This window comes from Aplidium turbinatum, chromosome 2 (assembly GCF_918807975.1).
Source record: "Aplidium turbinatum chromosome 2, kaAplTurb1.1, whole genome shotgun sequence".
NCBI classification, from domain to species: Eukaryota; Metazoa; Chordata; class Ascidiacea; order Aplousobranchia; family Polyclinidae; genus Aplidium; species Aplidium turbinatum.
Window position 1 is genome coordinate 16,518,622 of NC_137473.1, and position 25,925 is coordinate 16,544,546.

The 25,925-nt window shown below is 36.8% G+C and overlaps 1 protein-coding gene across 1 annotated transcript; it reads right to left on the bottom strand.

Annotated features, from left to right (window-relative positions):
• Nucleotides 1–1,063: 1,063 nt before the first annotated feature.
• Nucleotides 1,064–25,424, bottom strand: LOC145764911 (macrophage mannose receptor 1-like). The gene is made up of 9 exons (XM_082576608.1): nucleotides 25,176–25,424; nucleotides 21,662–21,907; nucleotides 19,836–20,027; nucleotides 14,493–14,933; nucleotides 13,796–14,041; nucleotides 5,515–5,544; nucleotides 4,935–5,037; nucleotides 3,915–4,036; nucleotides 1,064–2,638 (listed from the first exon to the last, which is right to left on the bottom strand). Exons 1-8 carry the CDS (start codon nucleotides 25,399–25,401, stop codon nucleotides 3,916–3,918), a joined length of 1,605 nt encoding a protein of 534 aa, XP_082432734.1. The 5' UTR covers nucleotides 25,402–25,424; the 3' UTR covers nucleotides 1,064–2,638; nucleotide 3,915.
• Between the last annotated feature and the right edge of the window lie 501 nt (nucleotides 25,425–25,925).

The window sequence follows — 25,925 nt, forward strand, 5'->3', positions numbered from 1 at the left end:
TGCTATGGTTAATGTAAAAATTGTTTGTATTTATTTATTTCGTTTTTGTAATATTGACAATTTGAAGAACTTGTTTTGTTTGTTGGCCTGTATATTATGTACTGCTACTTCTTGTGTTTTGATTGCTTGTTTGTGAACACGCCAAGAAAATGTTTTCAAAACGTCCATATTTTTGGGTTTGGGAACCCCCCCTTGAGAATGTCTGGCTACGGGCCTGCTATAGGATGTTGGAGGATAATATGATCAGCAGTTTATTTGTTCGTGTCGCACTTTTAGACCACTAAGATTGATTGATTAAATCTTTATCCTCGCGCTACTGGGCATAACCGGTGCGTATACTGCATAATCAAGAAACTAACTAACGGAGTTTATTAGTGACTGTACAGTCCGGGTGGTGTGAATAGGCCTACTGCTTGTGTCTGATGTTGAGTTGTTCCAGTATTGAATTTCAATTTTAGTAGGCCTATGCGGTAGCAAAATCGAATTTTTAACCAACACTTTTATTGTACCGGTAGGCCAAAATCTAGATTTCCAAATAAAGACTCGATGAAATACTAATAGCCTACATCCGAGTTGCGTTCCGCGCTTTTTGTTGTATCTGAATGAATAATGTTAAAACCTGATGTTCATATCATATTTTTTTAGTCATTAACGCATCGGGGATGAAGAAGATATTAGGCCTAATAGCTACAAGAGTCGATATAGCCTACCAGCACGTCAATTTACAGGGATTTCGGTTTTACTGCATTTAGGTAACACTGCTTGTAGGCTAACCCTTTATAACGTTTATAGTAGAGCTGTGGAATTGCAGGGATTTTGACGTGTTCGGAGAGTTATAAACGGAAGAGTCGTATATTTTACGAGCAACTTCACAGCCCTATTCAGCAAAATGCGTCATCTTAACTCAGTCTCCTGGATGTCTAAATTAGATTTAAATACGAGATGCGGAATCGTTGCATTGGGGCTACGCAAAGTACCTGCAATACATGTATTGCAATAGCCTACTTGAGAAGTAGTTTAGAATTTGTTGCGCTAGGTCGTTTTACCGCCACACTCAACAAATAAATACAAAAGAATTAAAATTTATTGAAAACAAATCAATGACAAAACACTGAAACAAAACTCTGTGAAACTATTTACATATTAAATTCATGAAGGAAATTTAGAAACACGGTTAGAAAGTACAGTATCAGATGCGTTGAAACATGTCAATGTAGCTAAATTATCGGAAAGAAATTTAAATTCCAAAAATGGTTTAAGCAATAGGCTAACTAGTCAAGTCAATTGGTGTCCGGTCGTTTGGTCGACAAGACATTTGGTCGACAGGACGTTACGTCGACAGAACGATTCATTTTAGATTTAGGGTTAGGTTTAGGGTTAAGGTTAGTTAACTAACCCTAACCCTAAAATGAATCGTTCTGTCTACCTAACGTCCTGTCGACCAAATGTCTGTCGACCAAATGACCGGGTACCAGTCAATTAGACTGGATAGTTAATGCATATGCATTCGAAATGAACAATTCATTTGAAGAATAGGTAGAGGTAGGCTATCTATTAAAGATAAATAGCCTGATAATTTTGTGAAGGAGTTTTGAAGCGACTGCAGTGTAAAAAGCAAGCCTATGTTGGTGAATATGCCGCAAATTTGATTGGCTTTATTCGAATTTCAGATTTGCAAACAATTAGTTTCAAGTCAGAGTTGAAATTTCTACAAGTCTACTTTGTTCTTGTTATACCCACTTCAATTTAGTATAAGCCTTGTTACTCAAACACAACAAACAGTTTACCAGCCTCATTTTTTAATCATAAATCGATTTCGCTATCAAGAGCAAAAACTCATATTTTTGCTCTTGACATGATCATACTGAGGATGCTGTGATAGCGAAATCGATTTATGATTAAAAAATGAGGCTGGTAAACTGTTTGTTGTGTTTGAGAAACAAGGCTTCTTAATGATACGAGACAGTCAATCGCTTCAAGTGGATTGGTTCACAAAAAACAGCAAAATTATATTAGTCACTTCAACTTAGGCAATTGTTTTATAAATAGTCAAGGTTTCCCGACAACAAACACTTTTCTAAAACGTTTAATATCAACTTACTCCATCATTGATGGAGTAAGTTTCTACTGCGATAATATTGTTTAACTAAATGTCTGCAACCGTGGTCGACATTAACACTTGGGCCTTTGAAAAAAAAAGTTATTTATCTTCATTCTCATTGACGTTCATCAGCAACGTTCAAGTGTGGAAAAAATGCCCGCTGGTCGAGTTCGTAGCTCAGAAATAAAAACTTGATTGAACTTACAGCAGTGACATAGCGAATCACAAGCTCCAATAAAGCTAATTGTTGAAAGTATATACAAGTTTACAGTGAAATTTAGACAGTTTTTCACTAGTAAAAAATCAAGACAGTTCCACAACTAAAGATCTCTCCGAAGTCAATAGAAACTGAACTTTTCAGAAGTCAACTTCATAGGTGACAAACAAACCAACAATAATCTTTACCGCTTATGGCAAGCACTTTCATATGTTTCCTTGCACATTTGCATGTAACCAGAACTCTCAAGCTACCAGCATCCATTTTGACAAACCACTGATAGAAAGCCACGAGAGATACCAAGAAATTGTCTCGCTAAGCTGAAAAGCAATGGTTTTTATAAAGTTATATGGGTAACCTGCATATTTTTGCACGTTTTGACAAGAAAAGACGAAACATGAATTAAAAAAAAACACACTTTAAAACCGAGAAAATGCTCAGATCAATTATTGCACACGCTTAAATTTCCATTAAAATATCGCGGTTTTTGTGTTTACCTTCCCATACCAAATGCAAACGAAAAAGTTGTTGTTTCATTGAGGTAGATGTAAATTAGCTACTTGCGGGTATAGGTTATAGCGACATCTAACAACATTAGTTGACATTTTCGCTGAGACTTCATTTGATTAACCGCTAGTGTTTAATCATGAAACGCCATTTGACAACTGCTTTATTTTTTTTCGGTGAGACTTTATCTGTAACCTCCATTATAAGCTAAATCTTTTGAATAAACAGATGCCGCTATCGCTATGAGATTTTAAAAATCTCCGAAAAAGGCTGTCTAGGAATTGGAATTTCTACGAATAGTAGCAAACCGGGTAGAAGCTACGTGCTATTAACATTTGTAACCGTGTCTGCGCCAGTAATCTTCTCTGCAAGTATGCGCGAAACTTCTAACATTACGCTTCAGCTTTCTCAATAAGAGAAGTAATGTTTCTTTAAAAAAACGTAATTCTTGGTCTAAAGTCCAACAGTATATTTTATCGGACAACCACCAAACAGGCATAATATTGTGGCACACAGGCATCGGGGTTGTTTAAGCTTCAGTAAAGCGAAATGACGAAGATTTAGTTTTTTACTTATTTATTTATGTTACTGTCTGTCCGCATTTTTTCACGTGAACAAAAAACTAAAACATGTAAAATACATTGAAATTACTGAGTTTTATATGTCCAATTGTCCATGGTATAACAAAATAATAGAATAAAATGAATAACAAAAAATATAACTACCCACTATTAAGCAGCCACGTTCTGCAGTTTTTCGTTTTAATCCAATTTGCCATCACAACGTAGCCTACTATACTGGCAGTTCAGCAGACCATAGTCCTAAGAAGGGCAGTACGCATTTCTCTCCAGAACAGCTTACTGTTCATAATCATGAGAGAAATCAAGGGCGATAGTCAAAGAGGCGCCACTCCGCAATCGACGGCATGCCTTCAAGTGTCCTGCCAAAAACACGGCCACGCGATCTTGAGCGGTGTCTAACAGGCGCCCTATCGAACCTCAAACCAGGACTACTATCACTCGGCTATGCAGCCAGCAGTAAAATGATATTCACAATTGTTGGCCTATGATTTGATTTCGCAGGACTCACCTTAAGAGGCGTAAGCAGTTTTGGAAAAGTGGGTGTCAAAGTACACGGAAGCACATGCAAGTTTGTCCGTTACGTCCTTGTCAAGTTTTTCGCTTATGTCTTCATATTCCTTTAGATTAAGTCTAAAATAAATTAAATCTAATTAAGAACAACAAACACGTCATTCTAAAGCAAAAAAACTCCACCTTGGTGAGTAATTCATCCATCAAAACATAAGTACGACATATCCAAGTAATTCACAATACGTCATTGCAAACGTAACCTAGGGACAGATTTATATACAAGCATGTCTCAAAAAAAAAACCCATTGCACTGACATCGGATCTACACAAAGAAACAGCAAATAAACGCGTGTGCTGCTTATCAAAAATATATTATATAGTAGTTTTTTTTGCCAGGGCGAAGGTCTCTGATCCTTCTTCATCTGCAGCATTCTGTTAAGTAGGCTACATAGAATTCAAACTGAATAAATGGAGCAAATATCCTACATTATCTACGTTCGTACAATCTCACAATGTACTATTGTATTGGGCTGTAAAGACAAAGTTACAATCGAAAGTTAGCAAAGAAATGCAAAAGTTACAATACTGAAACTTTTGGTTGAATGCTATGTCACATACGATATGCCTGGACACAGAATGAATTCTAACAACAATGGTTACTTGAAATTGTCAACTTATTCAATCCACAAACTCGGAACCTTTTATTGCAATTCTCATTTTAAAAAGTCATAAGTGAAACGCGTTTTGCAAGAAAGATTGAAAAAAGCAAAAACAAAGTTCAGACAAATAAGCTTCAGTAAAATTGTAAAGGGCAACTGCTTCATTGCAGTCTTCTACTGCCAGTCAACGCCTAAATATACGCTTACGGTAGCACAAGTTCTCAGTGAGCGAAAAAAATTCTTCCATAAAATCTAACCATTTGGGCCTATTTCAGATAAGTAGGCTATGCAACGCTGTTTTCAAACATGATAATCATTGCTTGTGGTTCAGACATGAAAATAATCAAAATTATTTGTACCTGAGAGAAACTAAGTATTTTCTAAGAGCCACGATCATTCCGATGCAAAACAAGAGAAAAAGACTAACTCCTATCGCCGCAAGAACATCACCAGTCACGAAGGCTAAAACGTAAAAAAAAAAACGTTTAACAGTGGGAAGTACAGTAGTGAGTAGAAAGTACATATAGAGATAGCATGATACTATCTGCAAAGCATTCATTTGATTGAAAATGTCCATTACAATAATTACTTTAATATCTGCAGATGTCGAACAAATGTAAAAACAATTTAGTTTGTACACTGTGCAGAACCAACTCTCTGTTAGAATGCTACAAGGATCACAATTACTGCAGTTACCTCGTTCACAAGTAAAATTGTCCTACGTTAAAGTTTCTATCTGTCAAAACACCCAATCTGCTGCAGCAACCTACGGATTACAAATACAGGTACTCTAATCTTAAACATTCGTCTTTTTACGTTGATTCAACGTACACACATGTTGAATCATTGTGAAACAGACGAATGACTAGGATATTCCACCAGCTGAATTGCTGAAATGGAAGTATTAAAAAATTGAAAATATAAGCAACACATTCTCACAAAAACCGAATTCTCCATACAGCGTAGTATCTTCGTGGCAGTACATGAAACACAAACAACATGGAAGAGAAAGTGTTAATGATATGTACAATATCTATCATTCAAAATTATAAGTCGGCATCCACACACGTACAGGATTGATCGGTTTAAACAGTTTTGACCACCTATTACTGGTCAAAACCCCTTTAGTGTATATATCACTCAAGTTGCTTTTCAATTGAATTACAAATATTATCCTCCATGTTTAGTAATGATGTTCAACTATATTTTGTTTTGATCAACAATAACCAAAATGCTGGATTTGGAACAAAAAATATTCAATTTCTCTGTTTATTTTTGATATTTCAATCAGTTGGTTACCGTATTTGACCATAAAGCGCATCCGATTATAAGGCGCACTGTCAATAAGTTGCTTTGATTAGTTTTTTGTTCAGACATAAGGTGCACCGGGCTATAGAACGCAACGTATTTTAAGGAGTATGGGTTACCGTATCAAGCTCATTAAACAAAAATGCCTAATAAATGTAAGCAAGTCACAATAGTACAAAAGAAAAATGGGCCTAGTGAATATCACAGTTGCTAGTTGCTTTTACCGTAGTTTATTGTGTAAGACGGTGGTTTATTCATATAATAATAGTATCGGTACTGGTTTTGAGTGTAGGAAATAAAGCACTACTTGATCCATACATTAGGCGCACCGGCTTATAAGGCGCACGATCAATTTATGAGGAAAAAAAGGATTTAAATAGCGCCTTATGGTCCGTAAAATACGGGTATTGTAATTATTGAGAAAATTCAAATTCTAAAAATAAGTTTCTGATGAACCAAAAAATGCTTGGTAGAACGATGAACAATTTGCACAGCCAACTGAAGTACAAGAATTTATTCCAACAACTTTTTTTTATGAAAAACATTTGCCATCAAATTTTGCCTGACAGGTCGGTATTGGCGGCCATTAATGAAAGTTCAGGCGGCCATGGCCGCCAGCTATTGCGAGGCCTGCATATCAAAATGGTCACAACTCACAACTGCTTTTATATTTCCTAAATAGCCCATAGCCCAGGTAGCCGACCATTCACTACATAAAAATATTTTTCTGGGTTTTGACCAGTTTAAACCTAGTTTTCACCGGTTAAAACCAGGTTTAAACCGCTTAGTGGTCAAAACCAGTTTTGACCACTTAGAGATCAACCCTGCACACGTAGAAATGTAACTACAGTACTGTTGATATACTTATGATTTAACAATAAACTATTTTTATTACAGTATTAAATAATCACATCAAATTAATTGTAGGCTAGTTGCAGAACATAAGTAAATTCTTGAATCTTGTCTTCATAGAAAATATAAAAGCGACTGATATAGCATGCCTGGTTAAGTAATATGTTCGAAAGAATGATAACCCTCTAAGTCTAAGAAGTCGTTAAATTTGTCTGCTCCGTTAGCTCAGTGGTTACGCGCCCGGCTCTGCCAATCTTGGTAACCGGCCCTGCGTCAAGAGCCTCTACAAGTATGCGAAACTACCAGGAATCAAGGCTTTGTCAGTCCGAGGATAAAGATTCAAAACCAACCAAATGGCCTCCGAAGATACCGCTCCGGTGGACCATGTTTGGTTGCCAGCTTCCACATATGCCAACGTTTTTTCACTCCGTTGGTATTAGTAACTTTTTTTTTTCTTCACTCGCATTTACAACTTTTTTTTCAGAAACACGGCAAAGTCTCTCACACGCAGACCAGAAATATCGTTGATAAAAGTCTGATTTGTCACATTTTGCAGAAATTTCCAGGTTTTTCTATCTTTGGGCGAACGTTTAGCCTAAATAAATTTTTCTAAAAATTAGATTTTACGCTTTCTTTATTCTTTTCCCCAGATGACACAATAGGTTTTAACATCCTCACATGTTGAAAAACAAAGAAAATTTGATTTTGTAAATTTTAGTTAGACTGTTAATTTTCAATAACAGTCTGATTTTGCGTTTTTCAACTTACTTTTTCTCATTTGCTATTGCTTCCCCAAGGCAACAAAGAAGTTTTTTGTCATTAGGAAACCGCAAAAAGTAAAAACATCTTAAAAAATGTCAGTCCAGCACTAGCAGTAGCTGTAATCAAAATCTGCAAAATGTGACAAATCAGGCCGCATCTTCAGGTGGCCATGCCTGAGTGAACGTAAAAACACGATATCAAGCAGTCATAATGTTCATTAAAATAGCCTACATCTTTGCTACTTGTTCACATACATTTGATACGTGTTCAGTGTTATATTTGTGTCATCGTCATTTTGTTCCTTCCTCGTATTGAGGGTTGAAGACAATGCGCCATTGTTCTCGACCATGAGCTGTGCGTACTGCACTTTCATAAGTTAATTTTGTCCATTTTGTGATATTTGTGTACAGTGTATTATTTTGTCATTTGGTTAACAGGAAGAGGTATAAGGGCCATGGACCCCCAAATTTGTATTTCTAACATTTTATGAGCAGACGGTCGGTCATTATTACGCCTGTTCCATACAGTATAGAAACTAGTTTCATATCGAGGTTTAAATAACAGAACGAGCCAAGTCACCCAAAAGTAGTTTTGAGAAAATGGCATTTTAAAACTTTAAAATTTTAATTTCAAATTTGGAGTCAAACCACTCTTTTTTACTATGTGGCTATATTTTGGACCTGTGACGGCAAGTCGGCAATGATGACGAAATGAGCTATGTCACATTAGCTCATTTTGTCAATAGAGATGGTATAGATGCAGAAGCGGCACAATGAGCTATGTAGCAATAGCTCATTGTGTCGTATAGCCTTCTGGACTTAGTTTAAAATGAGCAGTCAGTTCTGAGAAACCTGTTCAGGCTAGAACTTAGCTCTTTCTGTCAGTAAAAATATGGAGCTTGAGAAACACTTTCCAGTATCTAACCACAAAAAATGCAAAAATGGACTTAGCTCGTTCTGTTATTTAGCCCTCGATATGTGCTTCCTTGTCATCGTGAAAGATCAATGAAAAGATAAATCGAGTTGTTAGGCTACTGGCCTTCTTGGCGGGAGCGACAAATGGACTTTTAATTGTAGTGGTATTTGGTAATACTGTAAATATTTACTATGTTTCAGTTAAAAAAGGTTTGGCAAAGTAAAAAATTAGCTATTTTTCTCTCAAATGACTAAATTGGTTTGCCAGCAGCATTTTCGTTGAAATATGCAAAATATTTAGTTAAAAATGTTGGCCCCCTCAAAATTTTGGCCTAGTTACGCCACTGCTTTGGGTGCTAAACCGCGTAGACTTAGTACGTGTGAGAAACGACAAGGTCTCCAACTCTCCATGCTTATTGACCGGTCTGTTAGATGCGGAAAGCGCTTTTTGCTGTAATGATGAGTTTTTTTTTATTTTGGCTGCCGAGCGCCAGAAGTTTGCCGCCGGGAAGAAGCTCTTAGGCCATGCTTGGTCGCCGGCAAAACAAAACAGTTAGAGGTCTGTATGGATTGGTTTAATACATTTCGTATGAATGAGTGATTGTTGTTGAGATACAACTTCGTGTATGTATGACAGCAAAATTATGTAACAAACAATTATGTCTGCAGCACTAAGCATTTAGCATGTTGTTAAAACGTAACAAAATGGGATTTGGAAAGTCTCTCTTAAAGGGATACTAAAGGAAAATTTCAAACGGGAATTAAGCATTAAAATGCGTAAACGGAACATTTAAGAATACATTTCAAAAAAATTACGAAAAAAAATTGTTTTCAATGGCACTGGCAAGGCCCAAAGTTCAATGTTTCATTTATTTTTATTTTTTTTTTAAATGACCAAAAAGTGGAAACACAGCTCGAGAATACGTCACTATCGACAGCAATAACAAAAGCCACGTTACCACACGTGATGTTTTAACATAAGATCTGAAGTTTTGAGCAAACTGTCTGATGTTTTGATGTTGAAATCTGATGTTTTGATGTACATACATACATAGCCTACAGTTAAATCGCCCGCAGTTACAACTATTGCTCCATCAGCTGATTGCTAGTCTATAGTGACGTAGACTGTACAGTCGCACGCTTCGCTGCTCTTGTCCATTCCCGTTTTGAAAGCTCTGACAAAAGCACGCGCAGAATGCTGATCAGACCGCAATAGAGCAAAATTTTATTGAAAATCGTTTTATGGTAGCATGTTAAACACAAAGAACGTGTACAATCGCCAAGTCAGGCTTTTCCTTTAGCATCCCTTTAACGAATAGTGATGTTGAATTCCTGGTTGAATTATAATAGAAAGTGTCAATCCAGAAAAGTCCCTCTACCGTTTTTAAAAAACCGTAACCGATGATAACTTTTTTGTCTACACACAGTGGTAAAAGATTTAGATTAAAACCACGAAAGAGCAAGGAAGCCAACTTTCGTGTTCAAATTTGGGCATATCGACTGCTGTCATCATAAAGACATGACCACATACTAGTCCAGAGCGGTGCTGAACCAGGGCTCTTTTCCAGAGTCGTACAAGGGCTCTCACCAGTCGGATGTAGCCTTACAGATCGTAACATAGTTAGGTTGTAAGCGTCTTCACCTGAGACTTTGGGGAGAGGACTTTTATTTCACGACCAAATGAGAAATGTTTCCCCAAACCAGTGAAAGGCTGATGAAGATCAGTCAGTATTTCATCTATCAGCCAAGACTTTCAGATTTTCTATTTTATGAACTTTATGATCAAAATAATGATAAGCTGAACTAAATCCACTGATTGAATTTGTTACTGCAGCATAAAGAATGATACATGACTTGACATGCACGATGTGGGGCTAGAATTAGGAGGTTAAGAAGATCGCCTGTAGTAGAGAAAGATTAGTGTAAGACCTGTTCCCATGGGGTGTGTGGATACTGAATAATTAGGATTGTTATGAAATAAAGAAGTTATATTTGTTTACCAAGCTTTCAATCAACATTCTGCATTGTAGGTAACCATAGGCGTCGAAATAGGGTGGGCCGGGTGGGCGGCGCCCACTCGGCCGTAAACCGAGGGTGGGCAAAATATTTTTCGCCCACCCTGTTTTCATGACACTTTTGAAGTGTTCGTTACAATTATTTCCGTTTTTGTTAAACGCTGAATTATCCAATCAACTGCAGCGCAACTTCTTGTTTTACTCTATGTTTCTCGCATAGGTAGGCTATCCGATAAAACAAAGCAATTCCGCAACAACGCTGCGTTGAAAAAAAGGCGTTTGGGCACGATTTGATATCATAGGCATACGAAGCCGAGCAACGTGATCAAGTTTAACATCTTCAAGTTTATTACATTTACATAAACATAAAACTACGCAACAAATTAAGTATAGAACGTTTTCGACATCACAAGATGTCCTCTTCAGGAATAATATACATACAAATTAACTACATCTGAAAAAAATACAATGGATAACTAAATCTATAAACAGAAAAAGACAAAAACTGCACAGTACTTCTGACTAGCTCAAACTCAACGATATAGGCTCCACGAGAATCAAAGGTAACTGCATCAAAAGGTGTTAAACAGATCACATGATATGGTAGAAAGGCAAGGTGCGAAAAAACTAATTTTAAAATACAGAGAGCAAGAAAGACGAGCCGCAAGCATACAATTGTCTGTTCAAAAGTGGATTGTGACGTTTTATGTACAAGGCTTCCAAGATCTTAGTTTCAGATGTAGTTTAATTTGTATGTATATTATTCCTGAAGAGGACATCTTGTGATGTCGAAAACGTTCGATACTTAATTTGTTGCGTAGTTTTATGTTTATGTAAATGTAATAAACTTGAAGATGTTAAACTTGATCACGTTGCTCGGCTTCGTATGCCTATGGTTCAACAAGACAAACTCTCTACCGAAGCTCGATTTGATATCAAGCCAATACGCTGTAAAACCGTCGAACTCATCTCTCTCTTGGAACGTCGCACGTTGAAAACCTGTCTAGAGCAGAAAGCCAAGACAATTAGAATCCGCGTAGCCTAGCTTTTCGTGGTAATCGAAATTGCGCTGACAAGTGTGTCTGTAGGCTACTTGAAACGCTAAATCGGATACGCGCATTTACCGTACTCTTCTCTTCTAAAAGAACATGTCGTACGTTTCCTCTATTTACATATTGAATATCGTCGCGGTTAGAAACAAAAATCAGCATCCGCGAACCATTTTCGATACTCACTGCATTGTTGTTGCTACGGCAACTGCCACACGCTGGCAATACCTGGTGAGAGAAAGCCACGTTTGATCTTTTCTCCGAATGGTCTCACTTTGGTTACGTCACAATCAAACGTCAGTTCCGGGTCAGCATAAGGGAATATGGATATGACATCAAAACGAACATGACAATAAAATAACCGATACAAACTAAAGACGTGCTGAAACAACCGCTTTTTACAAATCTTTCCTCACAAACTTGTTGCTGGGTATAAATTGGAGCACCGCGCGATGTTGTCATTTCATTATTGAAAAGTTAAACATGAAGCAAAGTCAAACATCTATTCGCACATTCTTAAAACCAGCTTCCAAAAGGGGTCGAGATAATAACGCTGAAGAAGCCATGTCCAGCACGAATGAACGTAGAGATGACATTGATGAAGAAAGCAGTGCTTCAAGGATGGACAGTGGTGAAGTCAATGTCTACAGATTGATTTACTTTCAGTTCCACGGGTCCGTCGCACTTCTACTGAAGGAGAAACTGAGAATTTCTACGTGAATCTGTTCAAAAATGTTTTGAAACCGCAGCAAGCTCTCTTCTTCGTTATTATCAGTCACGTACGCTGCAGGTTTCGAATGCATTGCGACGCCTTCTGGAAGATCCAGACGTGATCCGTGCAGAAATGAAAGATGTAAGCTTGTTTTATGGCGACTGAAATATGGCAGACGTTGTGTGAGAGCGCCAGCTTCAGTTTGCTCGATGCAAAAGGCTTGACCGACCAACCTCAGTGCAAAAAGTTTGTGAACAAATGCGCAAAAATTCTGCTTTAGCCGACATGTCACCAAATTACATCTCAGCATTGAAAACTTACATTGTTTTACCAAGTTCTGCGTGCGAAGCGGAGCGTTCTTTTTTAACTCTCCACAGATTGAAAACATGGCCGAAAACGTTCGTAGATGGTTTATGTTCAGTTTAACTCTTTGAAGGTTGGGGGGGGGGGGGGCTGTCAATTCAACTTTTTTGTATCAACAGTTGTATCTCTAAAACCACTGAGGCTGCGACTACAAGATTTCTTGACTTTTCCCAACTTCTATTCACCGCTATTGAGCTGAAATTTTGAGCGAATAAAGATTATAAATTGAGAGATATAAGGCATTTCTCAGCACATCCTCTGAAATATTTCATATTCTATTTATATGTTATTTTGCATTATTATATTATTTTGCATGAAAAATATAGATTCAAATTGAGATTATGTAAAACAAATTTAATCACAACATTGCAATGCGTGTTCTTCATTACTCTACCAAAAAATAATGTGTAAACTCACGCAATCGCAAAATAATCTAAAAGTCATAAGTCACCACAACATTTCAACGTATATGAGCAGTTCTAAAATTCACAGTTTTAATTTTCGGATATGCTCAGCGTGAATAAATTTACAAAGTGAATCCCAAATTTTGAAACCGTGCCTTAAAAAATAACAGAGATATCACTCCTAAAGCATAAGAAGAATTGACAGCCCCCCCAAACCGAGCAAGACTCCAGGAGCCCAACCTTCTAAGGGTTAATATATTATGTTAAATGCCGTGTGGTTGCTTGGTTTCATCTGTTTATGGTTGAAGAAAGTCACCTCTTTACCAAAATTGTATTACTGTACATTTGTTTAGTTTAGCAGCGCTCATAAGATCGCAAGGCGCAAGAAAGCAAACATCAACAAACCTATTAAGGCTTAATTGCTGCAGCGACGCTAAACGCAGTCTTTGTGAGAAAGACTGACTATTGCGAATTTGCGAACATACACATTCAATGAAATCTGTTTGACAACTCTCGCCCACCCAGAATTCCTCTCTTCTAAGAAAAAATCGACGCCTATGAAAAGTAACTACACTTTTTAGCCAATTTAGAAAGGGGTGCGAGAACTGCTTTGTGATTTATATGTAGTGACAAGAAAAAGGTTAACAATCACTGGATTAGGCCAACTCCTCGCAATTCACATAATAAAAATGACTTAAAATACTCGAGATTAACTAGATACTTTTAGGCTGCATTATTAAGCATTTCTCAGAGCATGTTGACACGTGTACTGAGGTAAAAGAACAAACGTTGAACTCAGCTATGTGAGATCGAGCTATAATATGCTCTAGTTTTGATTCACCTGGTATCCTTTGACAAATAAACCTTGCAAACGTTTCACAAGAAGCGTCTTTCCATGTCATGCTAGGATCTAATACCCAGGTATCTCCCATAATCACACACTTTTCTTTGCCATTTTTGTTATCGGGTTCACCACTTGCCCAATCATCTTCCTCCACTGTACTGCCATCAATCCATTGAAACGCCGCACTACCATTGCCATGGTTGTTCACACGCTTCATGCCAATGAAGAAAGAATAAGGGAATCCTGTAAAAAATGTGCAACATAGCTTGCTAGAGACATTGTACATATGCAACTTAAATAAGCAATACTCTTCAATAAGTAAAAAAAAGCAACCAGGTTTGGTTACTGCAAATATTTTACGTAAATTTGTAGTTACCAAACCTGGTTGCTTTTTTACTGATTTTATACCTATGGTTGAATCCTTTTACATGGACCCTACAAACAATTTATTCAAATAACAATTCTCTAAACACTGAACAATCAAACAACAACACTGAGAGTGAGAAGCCAGAACGGAGGTTAAGGGTCTTCAGATACATTTCATTACTCTTCAATAAAGTTGGATTTCAGTGGCAGGAAAACGTTCTTGTTGTTAGTAATTGTGACAGATAATAGCAATCTCTTCAAATAAACACAGTTGTGCAACCTCTCGAAGCAGTCTTTACTTCATCAACTAAGTGTCATAGATATTTACCTTCCATAGTTATATTATCAGTCTCATTTTTAAGAAATTGACGTATATCTTCAGATTTGATAACTGCCAGACGGGCACTTCTACTTCGGCATTCTCTTTGAGCGACTGTGTAGTTTTTGACAGGGTGTCCAAAGTGATATTCAAAGTCGCCGAAAGGTATAAAAACTTGACTGGTGGTCGATTCTACAAAAGGTCGTTGGCAAATGTATCTTGATTTATCTGAGCATCGAATGTCATTCCATCCTATTCTGTCTGATTTCGTTAGCAGTGACAAAGTCACACAAAATTCCCAATCACTGTAAAAATTCGGTTCATTCAAATGCCAGTTAACGAATCCCACACCATCAGTTACTGCTGTTCCATCTATCCATTGAAATGAACTATCAACGTATCTGGCCGAATTGATACGTAACAAACCAATATAGTATGAGTTCGCCACATCTGTAACCATAAACGAGATTAAATGAATGAAAACAATCAAAAGTACGCTATCAAAAACGAAAGAGCAATCTTTTTCTCCAGAAGCATTTTTAACTCCAATGGGACCAAAAAGTCTTTCGAGAAAGACAAAACAAGTGATAATATTCTAACCATAAAACAAGCTTTTTCATCTACTGAAAACCAAAAGAGACCAAAATCTAGATACTAAACTCATGTTCAGCAAACGTTTCGAAAACTATACGCCTATACGGTCTTCATCTTCAGTGCGATAAATGCCTATAACTCTATAAGATGAATGACAGTATAGTTTTTTCAACGTTTACTGAACATAAGTTTAACATCTACATTTTGGGCTCTTTATTTTTCGATTAGATTAACCAGGCGTCCCTACCACTTTGCTCGTAAGATTTTTCATGTCTGTTAATTCTAATTGATTGTATCTGAATAACAAAAAATATCACAAACGCTACATTCAAAACTAAATTTTGGTAGGCTGAGGAGAACTATTGAAAGCAGTCAGGGGTCCACATCTTTTAGGTGCAGACAGTTAGAACCTGCCAAATAGGTGCGCGCAGCCGCGCACTGTGACGTCCGGATATTTAGGTGCGGCACACTGTGGCGCCCGGTTGTTTAGGTGCTATTCGGTGTGTCAAATTACACTGATAATCGTTTATTAGAAAATAGAAATGCTTGATTATGCGACAGTTCTTCCCGCTGTCTTAAAGTGAATTTAGGTTTGAAACATACCAATGTACAGTGCCTGACTATGCAAGTAGAAGTGAACTTAGTCTTGTTCGGAAACTTGAATAATAATTTATTGATAAAGGATTCACCGACGCAAAGCTAGTACCGTAAGTATCTACCGCAATAAATTGCATTCCATATTTAAATTTTGGTAGAGAGTTCGGTTTGTTGTACCACAGACATACATGATACGGTACTTTTACTTTCACAAAGAAATTCGATTTAAGGTTCAATTATACTAATGAGTCATGACATTGACCTAATAATATACAGTAATGACATTGTCCTAATATACAAACGAATTTATTTTCACACGAGTCCGTTCAATCATAAACAGCTAAAACCGATTTCGATCAGCTAGCAGCTAAATCATCTTCAGTTAAGCTTATTCAAATAGAAATTATTTCTGTCAGAAGATATTTCATTTTCTTGATTGATTCATTCATGCTCGCATATCTAATAATTCAATGCGTAAACACAGTGACGTACGCAAAGAGCGTGAGGGCTTATATTTCACCAACAGATAGCCTAGGGCCTAGGTTACCTTAAACCTTGGTCAGACTATAAAGTAACATTAGGCTACTCTTGATCAAAAATGTTAACATTTTATCGAATGCCCCCTCCCCACTAACAAAATCCTGAGTACGCCACTCAACACAATCTCCATACGCGTGGTCCACTGGATTGAGTAAGCCAATACGTCGTCTACGTAAAACATCATATGCGAGACGTGAGGAGTGTTGTATCATCTATGGTTGTATCATATTATATTGTTTATTATAAATACAAAATCTATCCAAATGAGTCCTCTAGCTGTTGCAAACTAACAAAACATCGTCAATGCAAGATGAGTAATGAGTATGGCAGGCTAATCTTACGGGTCTGCTACTATTCGGTGAGTCCGATTCGGTGAGTTCCTAACCTCTAACCCTAACCCCAAACCCTAAAACGGCAATAATAATTAGGCTACGGTACCCGATAATTTAAAAAAAAATGAAAAAATCCCCCGTCAAGGGATCGGACTCACCGAATCGGACTCACCGAAACGGGCTATTCCGTAATCTTACACCATATAACTTGCTGATTATACAATATATAATTACTAATTAGCAAATGGGCGTTTTTTTAATTTGTTTTCGATTCAAAAAGAATTTCGAATCAACCCCGAAAACCAAGAAAGGGCTGTTAAAACTCACGAACTCCTGTTAGTGGTGAAAAAACGCCAGTTCTCATCGACTAACAAAGGGACCAATGATGATGAACATTCAAACAAGTTGTACGAAATTACGCATAGAATATATAATGCATGAGTGAACAATAGGGTGCGGCTGGTGCCCCATGATTTTAAAAACTGGAATCGTTTGACCCTTACTTTTTTTTGGTGGGGAGGTTAGGGGTATAAAACAATCTGTTAAAATTTCAGGAAAAATAAACAATGTTTAGGGGTAGCAGGTCACCCCCAAACTTTTGAACCCCCTCGCTCGCCCCGATAATCACGATTTTACAGTATCTACAGTTATACTTGGGCTAGAGAGTTGATTTATAGCTCAAAATGACCAGAAACCTCATATTTATATTAGTCTTTCTAACATTATATAGGTCTATATCCTTGAGAAATAAAGATAATGAGAAAAAACTATTTATCTCTTGTACGACAAGAATTATTTGGCATTAATGGTATATAATATACATAAAATTTATTTAAAAAACTTGTTCTATAACCGTGTAAGGGTATAACTAATACCTACTTTTAAAATAATTGCTAACTATTGTAATTTGCATATTTAATTTCAACAAAAACAAACATTCAACACATTACAAGGTAAAGCAGTAAGGTACAGTAGTATTGCATTAATTTATAATGCTAGAAACCACGATCTGCTGATTTCAGATTTTTCTTTCTTTGATTTGGTATTCTGGATGTCTGGCATTCTCAACCACTTGCAGGATATCTTGATGACGATCTTCTCTCTCTGCTGCCTCCAAAAAATCATGGCATAGCTTTACCCCTCTCTCGGCGGCATCGTTGACCACATGAAGACTTTGTACAATAGTATTAGCTTTTTGTACTGCTCATCTTCTGACCAATCTTTAATGCCTCGAAAAACATTCTGGGAAGTAGGCATTCTGGGAAAACACGGTCTGCCAAAACCTGTTCCATATCGGTTGGAAGCAGTTGTGGATCTTACCGAGAGCAAACAATCAGCCATTTTCAGCTTCTCTTCGGGAGGGACAAGCCTCTGAGGGCAGAAGCAGCAAGCGTTTGGTCAATACGAACATAATGCAATAACGAGTTAATTAAACCAAGATCATTCTTAGGTGCAGTGGCAAGATCAGTGGTTGTCAACCACCATGGAATGTGAGTTGTGACACTAAACTACAAACTGGACAAATTGGTGGATTTTGGTCTGTTGCAGTGGTGTAACCACTTTTGCTTTGGGCAATTCCGTCACAATTTTAGAACTCATTAAGTCCATCTTCAACTCAAGCAATACAACAACTTCGACATCCAACATGCTTTATGCATGGCACCTGGTTTACGAAATGCAAAGTTCTTGACTATCTCACTATCACCAAGATAAACCAGCGTCAAATGCACCAATTCTTTATAATCACCACGTACAAGCGATTGTGTCAATGCATTGTTACATAGATCAACAATGCTATGCCTTCGATCCTGGAGATGAGTTGGTGTGATTGGAATATCCAAATTATCAACATCTCCATGGGTCAAAGAATCATAGTTTTCTTTGAATCTGGTAAATAATGTATCATGCATTCACTTTGGTAAATAAAATTTGTATACAGTACCGTACCAAACCATTTCCAAAAATTTAGAAAAATGTTTCACAACTGAAAAATCACTAAATGGAACACATAACTATGCAACAAAGACTGCAAATCTGTCCAAACTTTGCAAATCTATACCTGACTGACTCGTATAGGTAATCTTATCATCATCATCTTTCAGCCCTAACACAGTGATCAAGTTTTTTAACAGAAAGATATCTGACTCTGTACTTACCTTTTAAATACCATGCTATCAGGACTTTTAGAAACTTCCATGTTTAAACTATTCCATGAATGCGTTAGTACAACTTCGCCTATATGGTGTCAGCATGCAAACCACGGTAACTTTCGATTTAACTTCTTTTGAATAGATACACATACTGCCGTTTAAGATCCTGAAATCATATAATCTATATGCCTAGTTGCTGAACTTGCTAAGAAATAATATTTCTCTTAGATACTGCATTTGTTACTGTACATCTATTTATATTTCTGTTATAATATGCGTACTGTTTCATATTTTATTGTTACTTACTACTCATAAAATATAGCCTTACAAGAATAATTCATAATAATCTGATTAATCTGGTCTGCCTTCTGCAATTGTATAGATATTACTGTATTGAGTTAGCCTTTATTGAACTGTATTTTACTGAATTCTGATTATAAATGCCTGACTGAATTTTCTATTCTATATAATACTACCGGTATTAGAAGGCGTTGTGTCAAACACCATCCCTCTAACACACTCAGTGCAATTCCATTCCTTGAAATGTTCAATGGTAGCTTTTGAAATTAATTCTCCTGACTTTTGTGATGACTTATGTGGTAGTGCTGGAACTCCAAACAATAAAAACCCTAAAACACCATTTTTGGCAATATCTCTTTTTCTAACGGAAATAGACCTATATAATGTTAGAAAGACTAATATAAATATGAGGTTTCTGGTCATTTTGAGCTATAAATCAACTCTCTAGCCCAAGTATAACTGTAGATACTGTAAAATCGTGATTATCGGGGCGAGCGAGGGGGTTCAAAAGTTTGGGGGTGACCTGCTACCCCTAAACATTGTTTATTTTTCCTGAAATTTTAACAGATTGTTTTATACCCCTAACCTCCCCACCAAAAAAAAGTAAGGGTGAAACATCCATACAAGGGGCACCAGCCGCACCCTAGTGAACAACCTACTTTGCAATACTTTCACTTCAATTTAAACCAATGGAATCTAAGAACTAGCAACAGGCTTTGCAAATACTTCCTTGACGCCCACTCCCAACTTGTGATCATAGTAAAACGCTGTAATACTATAGAAAGTTCACGAAAACTTTATTCTAACATATTTCGGAAAAAAAATGAAACAAAACTCACCCAGTTGACGATTTTGTTTTATTTCAAATTTCAGAAAATCTTCGGTGGCACTATCTTTCACAAACGCGAAAACACCTCCAATATTTCTGCATTGCTTCAATGCTTCGCCGTAATTTGCAACTTGTCGTCCAAAATGATATTCATAAGCGTCTCTTCGGTAAAATATTCCACTTGGACGCGTGAAAAGGATGTCTGAAGGATATAAGAAAAACGTCCTATTCTAAATGTTATGGTGAAAGAGTGTTTTTTCCAGACTGGTTTGTCTCATAAAAGAGAGTACCGGTACTAAATATTTAGTAGTTAGTCAAAAAACAACTGCTTTTGTAGCTTACAAAGACTTCAAAAACTAAATACGCCTTAGTTAGAGGTATTGTAATTTTTGTCATATTTACAGTTCCATAACTTCTACTGTACCGTAATTGTAATGAAAGACTAAAAATTGGTCTGCTAGACTGCTAGTTCATTGTAAACTATACTACACAGTTTAACAGTAAAAATACAACATCTCATAACATCAGTAAAAAGACAAGTATAATATATGGTAGGTGTTAGATAGGTCATTAAAATCCTAATTTTTTGCCCCATGCAAATGTATTTTTCAATTTTCGAATGCTTCTTACTGCCAAATCAATTAGAATATTTGTCTAAAACAAGATTATTTCTAATATGTGGAAACTTTGCTTCAGCCAATTGAATCTGAGAATTGTAGTGCCACTAACAGAGATCTTATGAGAGTCTGAAGACCCTATCAGACGGAAATGACCTTTTTTACCCCTATGTTTAGAGCCCCAAACGTTCAATTTATGGTCATATGGTCGTCCAAATACCTGTTGAGTGTTGAAGAAACAACACTAATGTATTTTATTTGCTGCTAAACGACGGAAACTATAATCATTGTCACCCAACATGACAAGAAGCGCATCTACATGATCAGCAAAGTATATTTCTTTGAAAAATCTTAATAGCAACGTCTCGAACATTATTTTTTGAAAACTTCATTGACTCGTTCAACAATATTAATAAATAGTGTTTAACTGTATAGTGTATCAGATATAGGCTAAAAACATAGTATTAGGCACCGAATCGTCAACCAGCGTGAATGGTTTAAACCTAATACTTCAAGAAGTTGCAAGTTAGCATGAAGTTAATATAGTAATGGCACATAGACTACACTGAACAGATAAAAAAAACATGAATCTTCAATGAAATTTGAAGTAAAACCATCTGTCTTAACCAATGAGTACTGAATTGAGTTAGACATGTCCGGTCCATGTCCCCTCAATGTTCATGTCACATTGAACTGATCGGCAAACTTATTAAGTATAGTACAAAGCAGTGATCGTGCACAAGCTGTAAAACAGCCTAATTTTTGTTTTAATCTGTGTAACAGTACAGCACATGCATAATACTTGGGTTGGGTGTACATCGCCCACACTGTAAAGGCACAGCAAACCCCATAGACAGTAGCCCAGTTGGCGTGGTTGAAACTGAAGGTGGCACAATTAACGCGATAACTTTTGCTACCATGGAAAACAGGAAATACCATGCCTTCTGGTTGGGAGTTTGATGCATCCTACTGTACGGTTTGCAGAATTTTGCGATATTGGTACAGTAAGCTACGGTTTGATAAAGGCCAGATTGTACACTGTACAGTGTGTGCAAGGACAATCTGATGTTAGTACAGTAGAGTTATTTAAGGATTAAATGTAAAGATAGCACAGCACATTTTAGTTAATCTAGAAAACTAGAAATATTGAATACATTGTGCTACAAACTGTTAGCTTGAACAATAATATCAATTCCTAATGGCTGTGTTTATGCCTTACCTGGAATCCTTGAACAAATATAACGTGATTCTGTATTACACGGGTAGACTTTCCAAAACATGTTTACATCGTACATGGGTGCTATTCCTATTGTGACACATGACTGATTTGTTGCAGTGGTATTCGTGTCAGAAGGATCCCAATGTGAATATGTATCAATCAAACGGGAGTTATCAAGCCATACAAATTCGCTACGCTTGTTTTGCTGTACAGTCTTCAAACCAATATAAAAGGAATATGGATAAACTGCAAAAAATACAGGAGTTCATTACATCATAAAAACATGTAACGAGTGTCTCCGGGCCCGGATTTAGGGGGGGAGAGGGTGTAGTTTCTCCAGGCCCCCTTTTGCAGGGCCTCCCGACATGAAAAAATGTGAATTTATATCAATATTTTCTCTCAGCCTTAGAAGTTTCTGCAAAATGCCCTTTTTTTCTTTCAAGGTTAATTCTTAGTCACAAGATAGCGACTAAGCTTGGCGTAAAGGCATTAGCAATGGTGCTGGTGACTTTCAAGTTACCTTGTAAAGCTTTTCACGCTCTCGGAGCAAAAAAATTTTTTTGCACGAGCCCCCCCGATCTAAAACTGCCTTGGGTCCCCCATAAGTTAAACTCACCCCTGCGTGTCTCTATTGTTTATCTCCACAATGGATGTTAGGTACATGCAGGGGAAAGCGGGGAAAAACGAACCACGGGGAAAAACAACTCTTTTTATAAGACTTATGTCTGTAGCCACCTTTCTCCGTTACAACATACATTACCACAACGTTGTTCTTTGCTCCAGTTTGCATAAACCTTTACGCGACATTGTTGATGTGCAAAGCTTGATTTGTTTTTGTTTATTTTGTTACTTGGAAACCAAAAAATTATGTGGCAATCATTTGTAAAAAACGATTACATTTTTCATGAAACAATCACCACGTGAAAAACTACATAAGTATACAGCAAACTGCTCAACTTGGTTAACCACAAATATAAAATCTGCAATAGACGAATCGCCCACGCGTGAGAAACGTGGGAATTCGGTGTAGGAAGTAGCCTGAGGAAGCCGTTTGTTCTGAAACTTGTTGCTGTAATAATTAAAGTAATATTGAAAGTTTTATTGAAGCTTTAAATTAATGTTAAACCCAAAATCTTACATCTGCTACATATTCATGCCAAGTATCTATCTATGGCATTTCGGACAACCACAACACTTCAATCGCCAGTTTGCTAAGAAAAACCTAAATGTAGCGGTTGCAGGTCGATTCGTCCACTGAAGATGTTTAAACGACTTTCAATAAACAGAAGAACAAATCAGGACAAAAACAACTTTCATTTATTTAATTATTTGTAATATCTTATTTAAGGTTACTGAACTTCTTGTGAGAAATATTAGCAAACTGTTTCTGCCAATACATTTATTATCTAAACTAAATTTGCTTAAATAAGTTTCTATCAGTCTATTTATGTCTACCCTTTGGTTTTCTGTCAGGTGTAATTTCCTTTTCATTGTAAAACTATTGGTTTTGAAGCAACTTTAAGGACAGAAAAATGAATTTAGCTGTGAGATTTAAAGTGCCTGCGACAGGAAAATAAATTCGCTAAATGTACCTAAGATACCAAAGAGATGACACTAACAAACTTCCCCGACCAGCAAATCGTAAAAAATATCAACAGGCTACTAAGTTACACGCTTGTAAACTTTCGGCGAATCTGGCACTCATTCAATTGCAAAAATAAAAACGGCAACACCGCTGTGACGTCACCATGGGTGGGAAAGATACTTTCTTTCTCTGTGGTGAGTTGGTAAGGTATGGTACGACTACTGCAAAACGTCAATGTGTCGGGCTCTGTTGGTCTAAACTAAAGAATGTGCAAAATGAGAATTACAGAAATGAAAAAGTCAACTTATTATTACTATCAGGTTTAGATCAAATAGGTTGAGTTTATTTTTATCAAACAACATCTCAATTCAATTGAAATTGCAGTTTTTTTAACCTCTTGTAGGGCTACAATTTTGATAATTTTTTATTTGTCCTAATCTGGCTATAGCCATTTGCAGTGTAACAGCTCAGTATCTCACATACATTTATCCTTAATTTAGGGTTGAGGTAATGCCTGCAAATTGCTGTTTATGTGACAGTGTGGTGACAAAGACGTGTGCTATCTTTTCACGCTTTCAAACAAAACAAGGTGCTGAGAAGAAAATAGTCAAAGTTTTCTTCAAGTGTTCGAAAGTTGGATGGACCATACAAAACTAGTCGTCTATGTTTTCTTCACTTCACTGGAGATGATTTTGTTAACACCACCAACCCGATTTGGATCTTCCCAGCAATGAGTGGCGTGCTGGGAACTCTATAGGTGGTGAGTTTGCCACAAGTGCGAGTCTATGCCTCAGCCCAATGAATGTGTATGTTGCCATGAAGTGCCACAGACGAAAGAACTTTTGAAGAAAGATGCATCTAGCTGTGTATGTGTTAACAATTTGACCGATTTTGAGGCACACTTACATCCTGCACTTCTGGGTAGCCTACTTTTTTAATGAAGAGCAGGAAGAACTGGGGAAAAAACAATAAACTGAAAGGAGAAAACAGAGACCTATCAAAAGAGTAAGGATGTTACATTAGGTTAAAAATACCCTAAACGCTAAAGAATGCACACTAAAAGAAGCGATTTTATTTCCTTGCAGGCAGAATCAGTAATTAGTCGCTTACAAGCATGTATTGGAGTCGATACTAGGCTACAAGATGATGCTCTCGGAAGCAACAATCGGATTGTGCTGCCGTCATGCATTGTTTGGCGAATCCGAAACAACTTTCCAAGTCCAGATGGCCATTACACCGAATTTCAATGGCCAACAAAGGCACATTATGAGAGAGAACTTTTATTTATGGATAGTGATGAATGATGAAGAATTAAATATGAATGATGATTCGTATGATTTCTTCATTTTTCACTTCAAGTATATTTTAGGCTTTGTAGGAACGTATCCAGTAGAGTTTTATTAAACTGCAAAAAGCAATAAATCTTTGAAAAAAGCAACCGCTTGTACCAACTCCGACCAAACTGTAATCCACCAATTACATCCAGAAGCATTTGTTTTATCCGTCGTTAACGACGCCCACCCAGGATGACGTAATACCACCAAAGTCATCCCAGAACAGTGGAATATGGAGTTTCGCCGGTGGTAGCGCTGCGAAGCAGCCGTTTTGTATAAATTTTGCCCTAACCAGTCGAGCTTCGAGGTTAAGATTAAAAAGTTCCACAATTCTGCGCTAAGAAATGCTTAGAAAAGTGACTATACTTGGGTCCAACCTGTCAGGGGCACTTTAAGGAAAATAAACATACTTTCATATTTAATACTTTTAAAAGGCTAAGAAAAAAATATTCTGCATGTTGTTCCACGCGCATCGATCTGATATTGAAACGGTGCAGAAAGTACAAGTGGGAACAAAAGAAATTATACAATATACAAACATGAAAAATGCATTAAAGTAAAAAAATAATTATCATCACTAAAATAATAAACTTACGTCTAGTCTTATGATTGATTATTGTTGTATACAAGAATGATGCCAAGGATTTATGTTTAACGATGGCAAGACCAGCTTTCAATTTTTCACAATTATCTTCGGCTACAGATATATTTGGAACTGTTCCACCCAAGAAATACTCATACTGCTCATGCCGGATGAAGTTGCTGCTTTGTCCGTGCGATAACATAATCATTGATGATAATACAATCATCAAGGCATTCATAATTTAAGTTTGCAAACCAACACCATCCTGATTTTAAGAAAACATGCATATTGCTTTATGTCTGCCGCTATTCTTGTCTTATATCATACATTTAATTTTTAAATACTGCTTCAAAAACTGTGAACTGTTAAAATCCATAGGCCTATGATATAATATACAAACTCGTAACTATATTCTACTGCATTTCAAAACTACCGGTATATATAATTATATAACAAAGTTTTCTTAAAAAGAAAAATATGTACCAGTATATATATTTTTTAATCTCTACCTGCACTCCTGCAGTGCTTGGTTTTCAGTTTCTCAGTGACTTGATAAATTTGCATTAGAATAAGTTAGTTAGTTTACTTCACAATGTAGATACTAACAACTTGTTTTAGCCTGATGCTGCGAGTTCGCAGTGGTACCATAATAGCAAATTTCACTAGCTTAAATTGTAACACAGTTCCCTAGTCATGTGCTATGACAAATGGTGTTGAGATCAGTGGGCTGTTGTTTTTTTGCAGTTGTTGTTTTATGCGGTT

Excerpts from the sequence above, each read along its gene's own strand:
- LOC145764911 (XM_082576608.1), bottom strand. The coding sequence starts at position 25,401 with ATGAATGCCTTGATGATTGTATTATCATCAATGATTATGTTATCGCAC. Across the intron at positions 14,934-19,835 it reads AAAACAAAATCGTCAACTGG|ATGTGGCGAACTCATACTAT; the intron begins GTGAGTTTTGTT and ends TTATGGTTACAG. Across the intron at positions 5,038-5,514 it reads GTATGGAGAATTCGGTTTTT|CCTTCGTGACTGGTGATGTT; the intron begins GTGAGAATGTGT and ends TTTACGTTTTAG.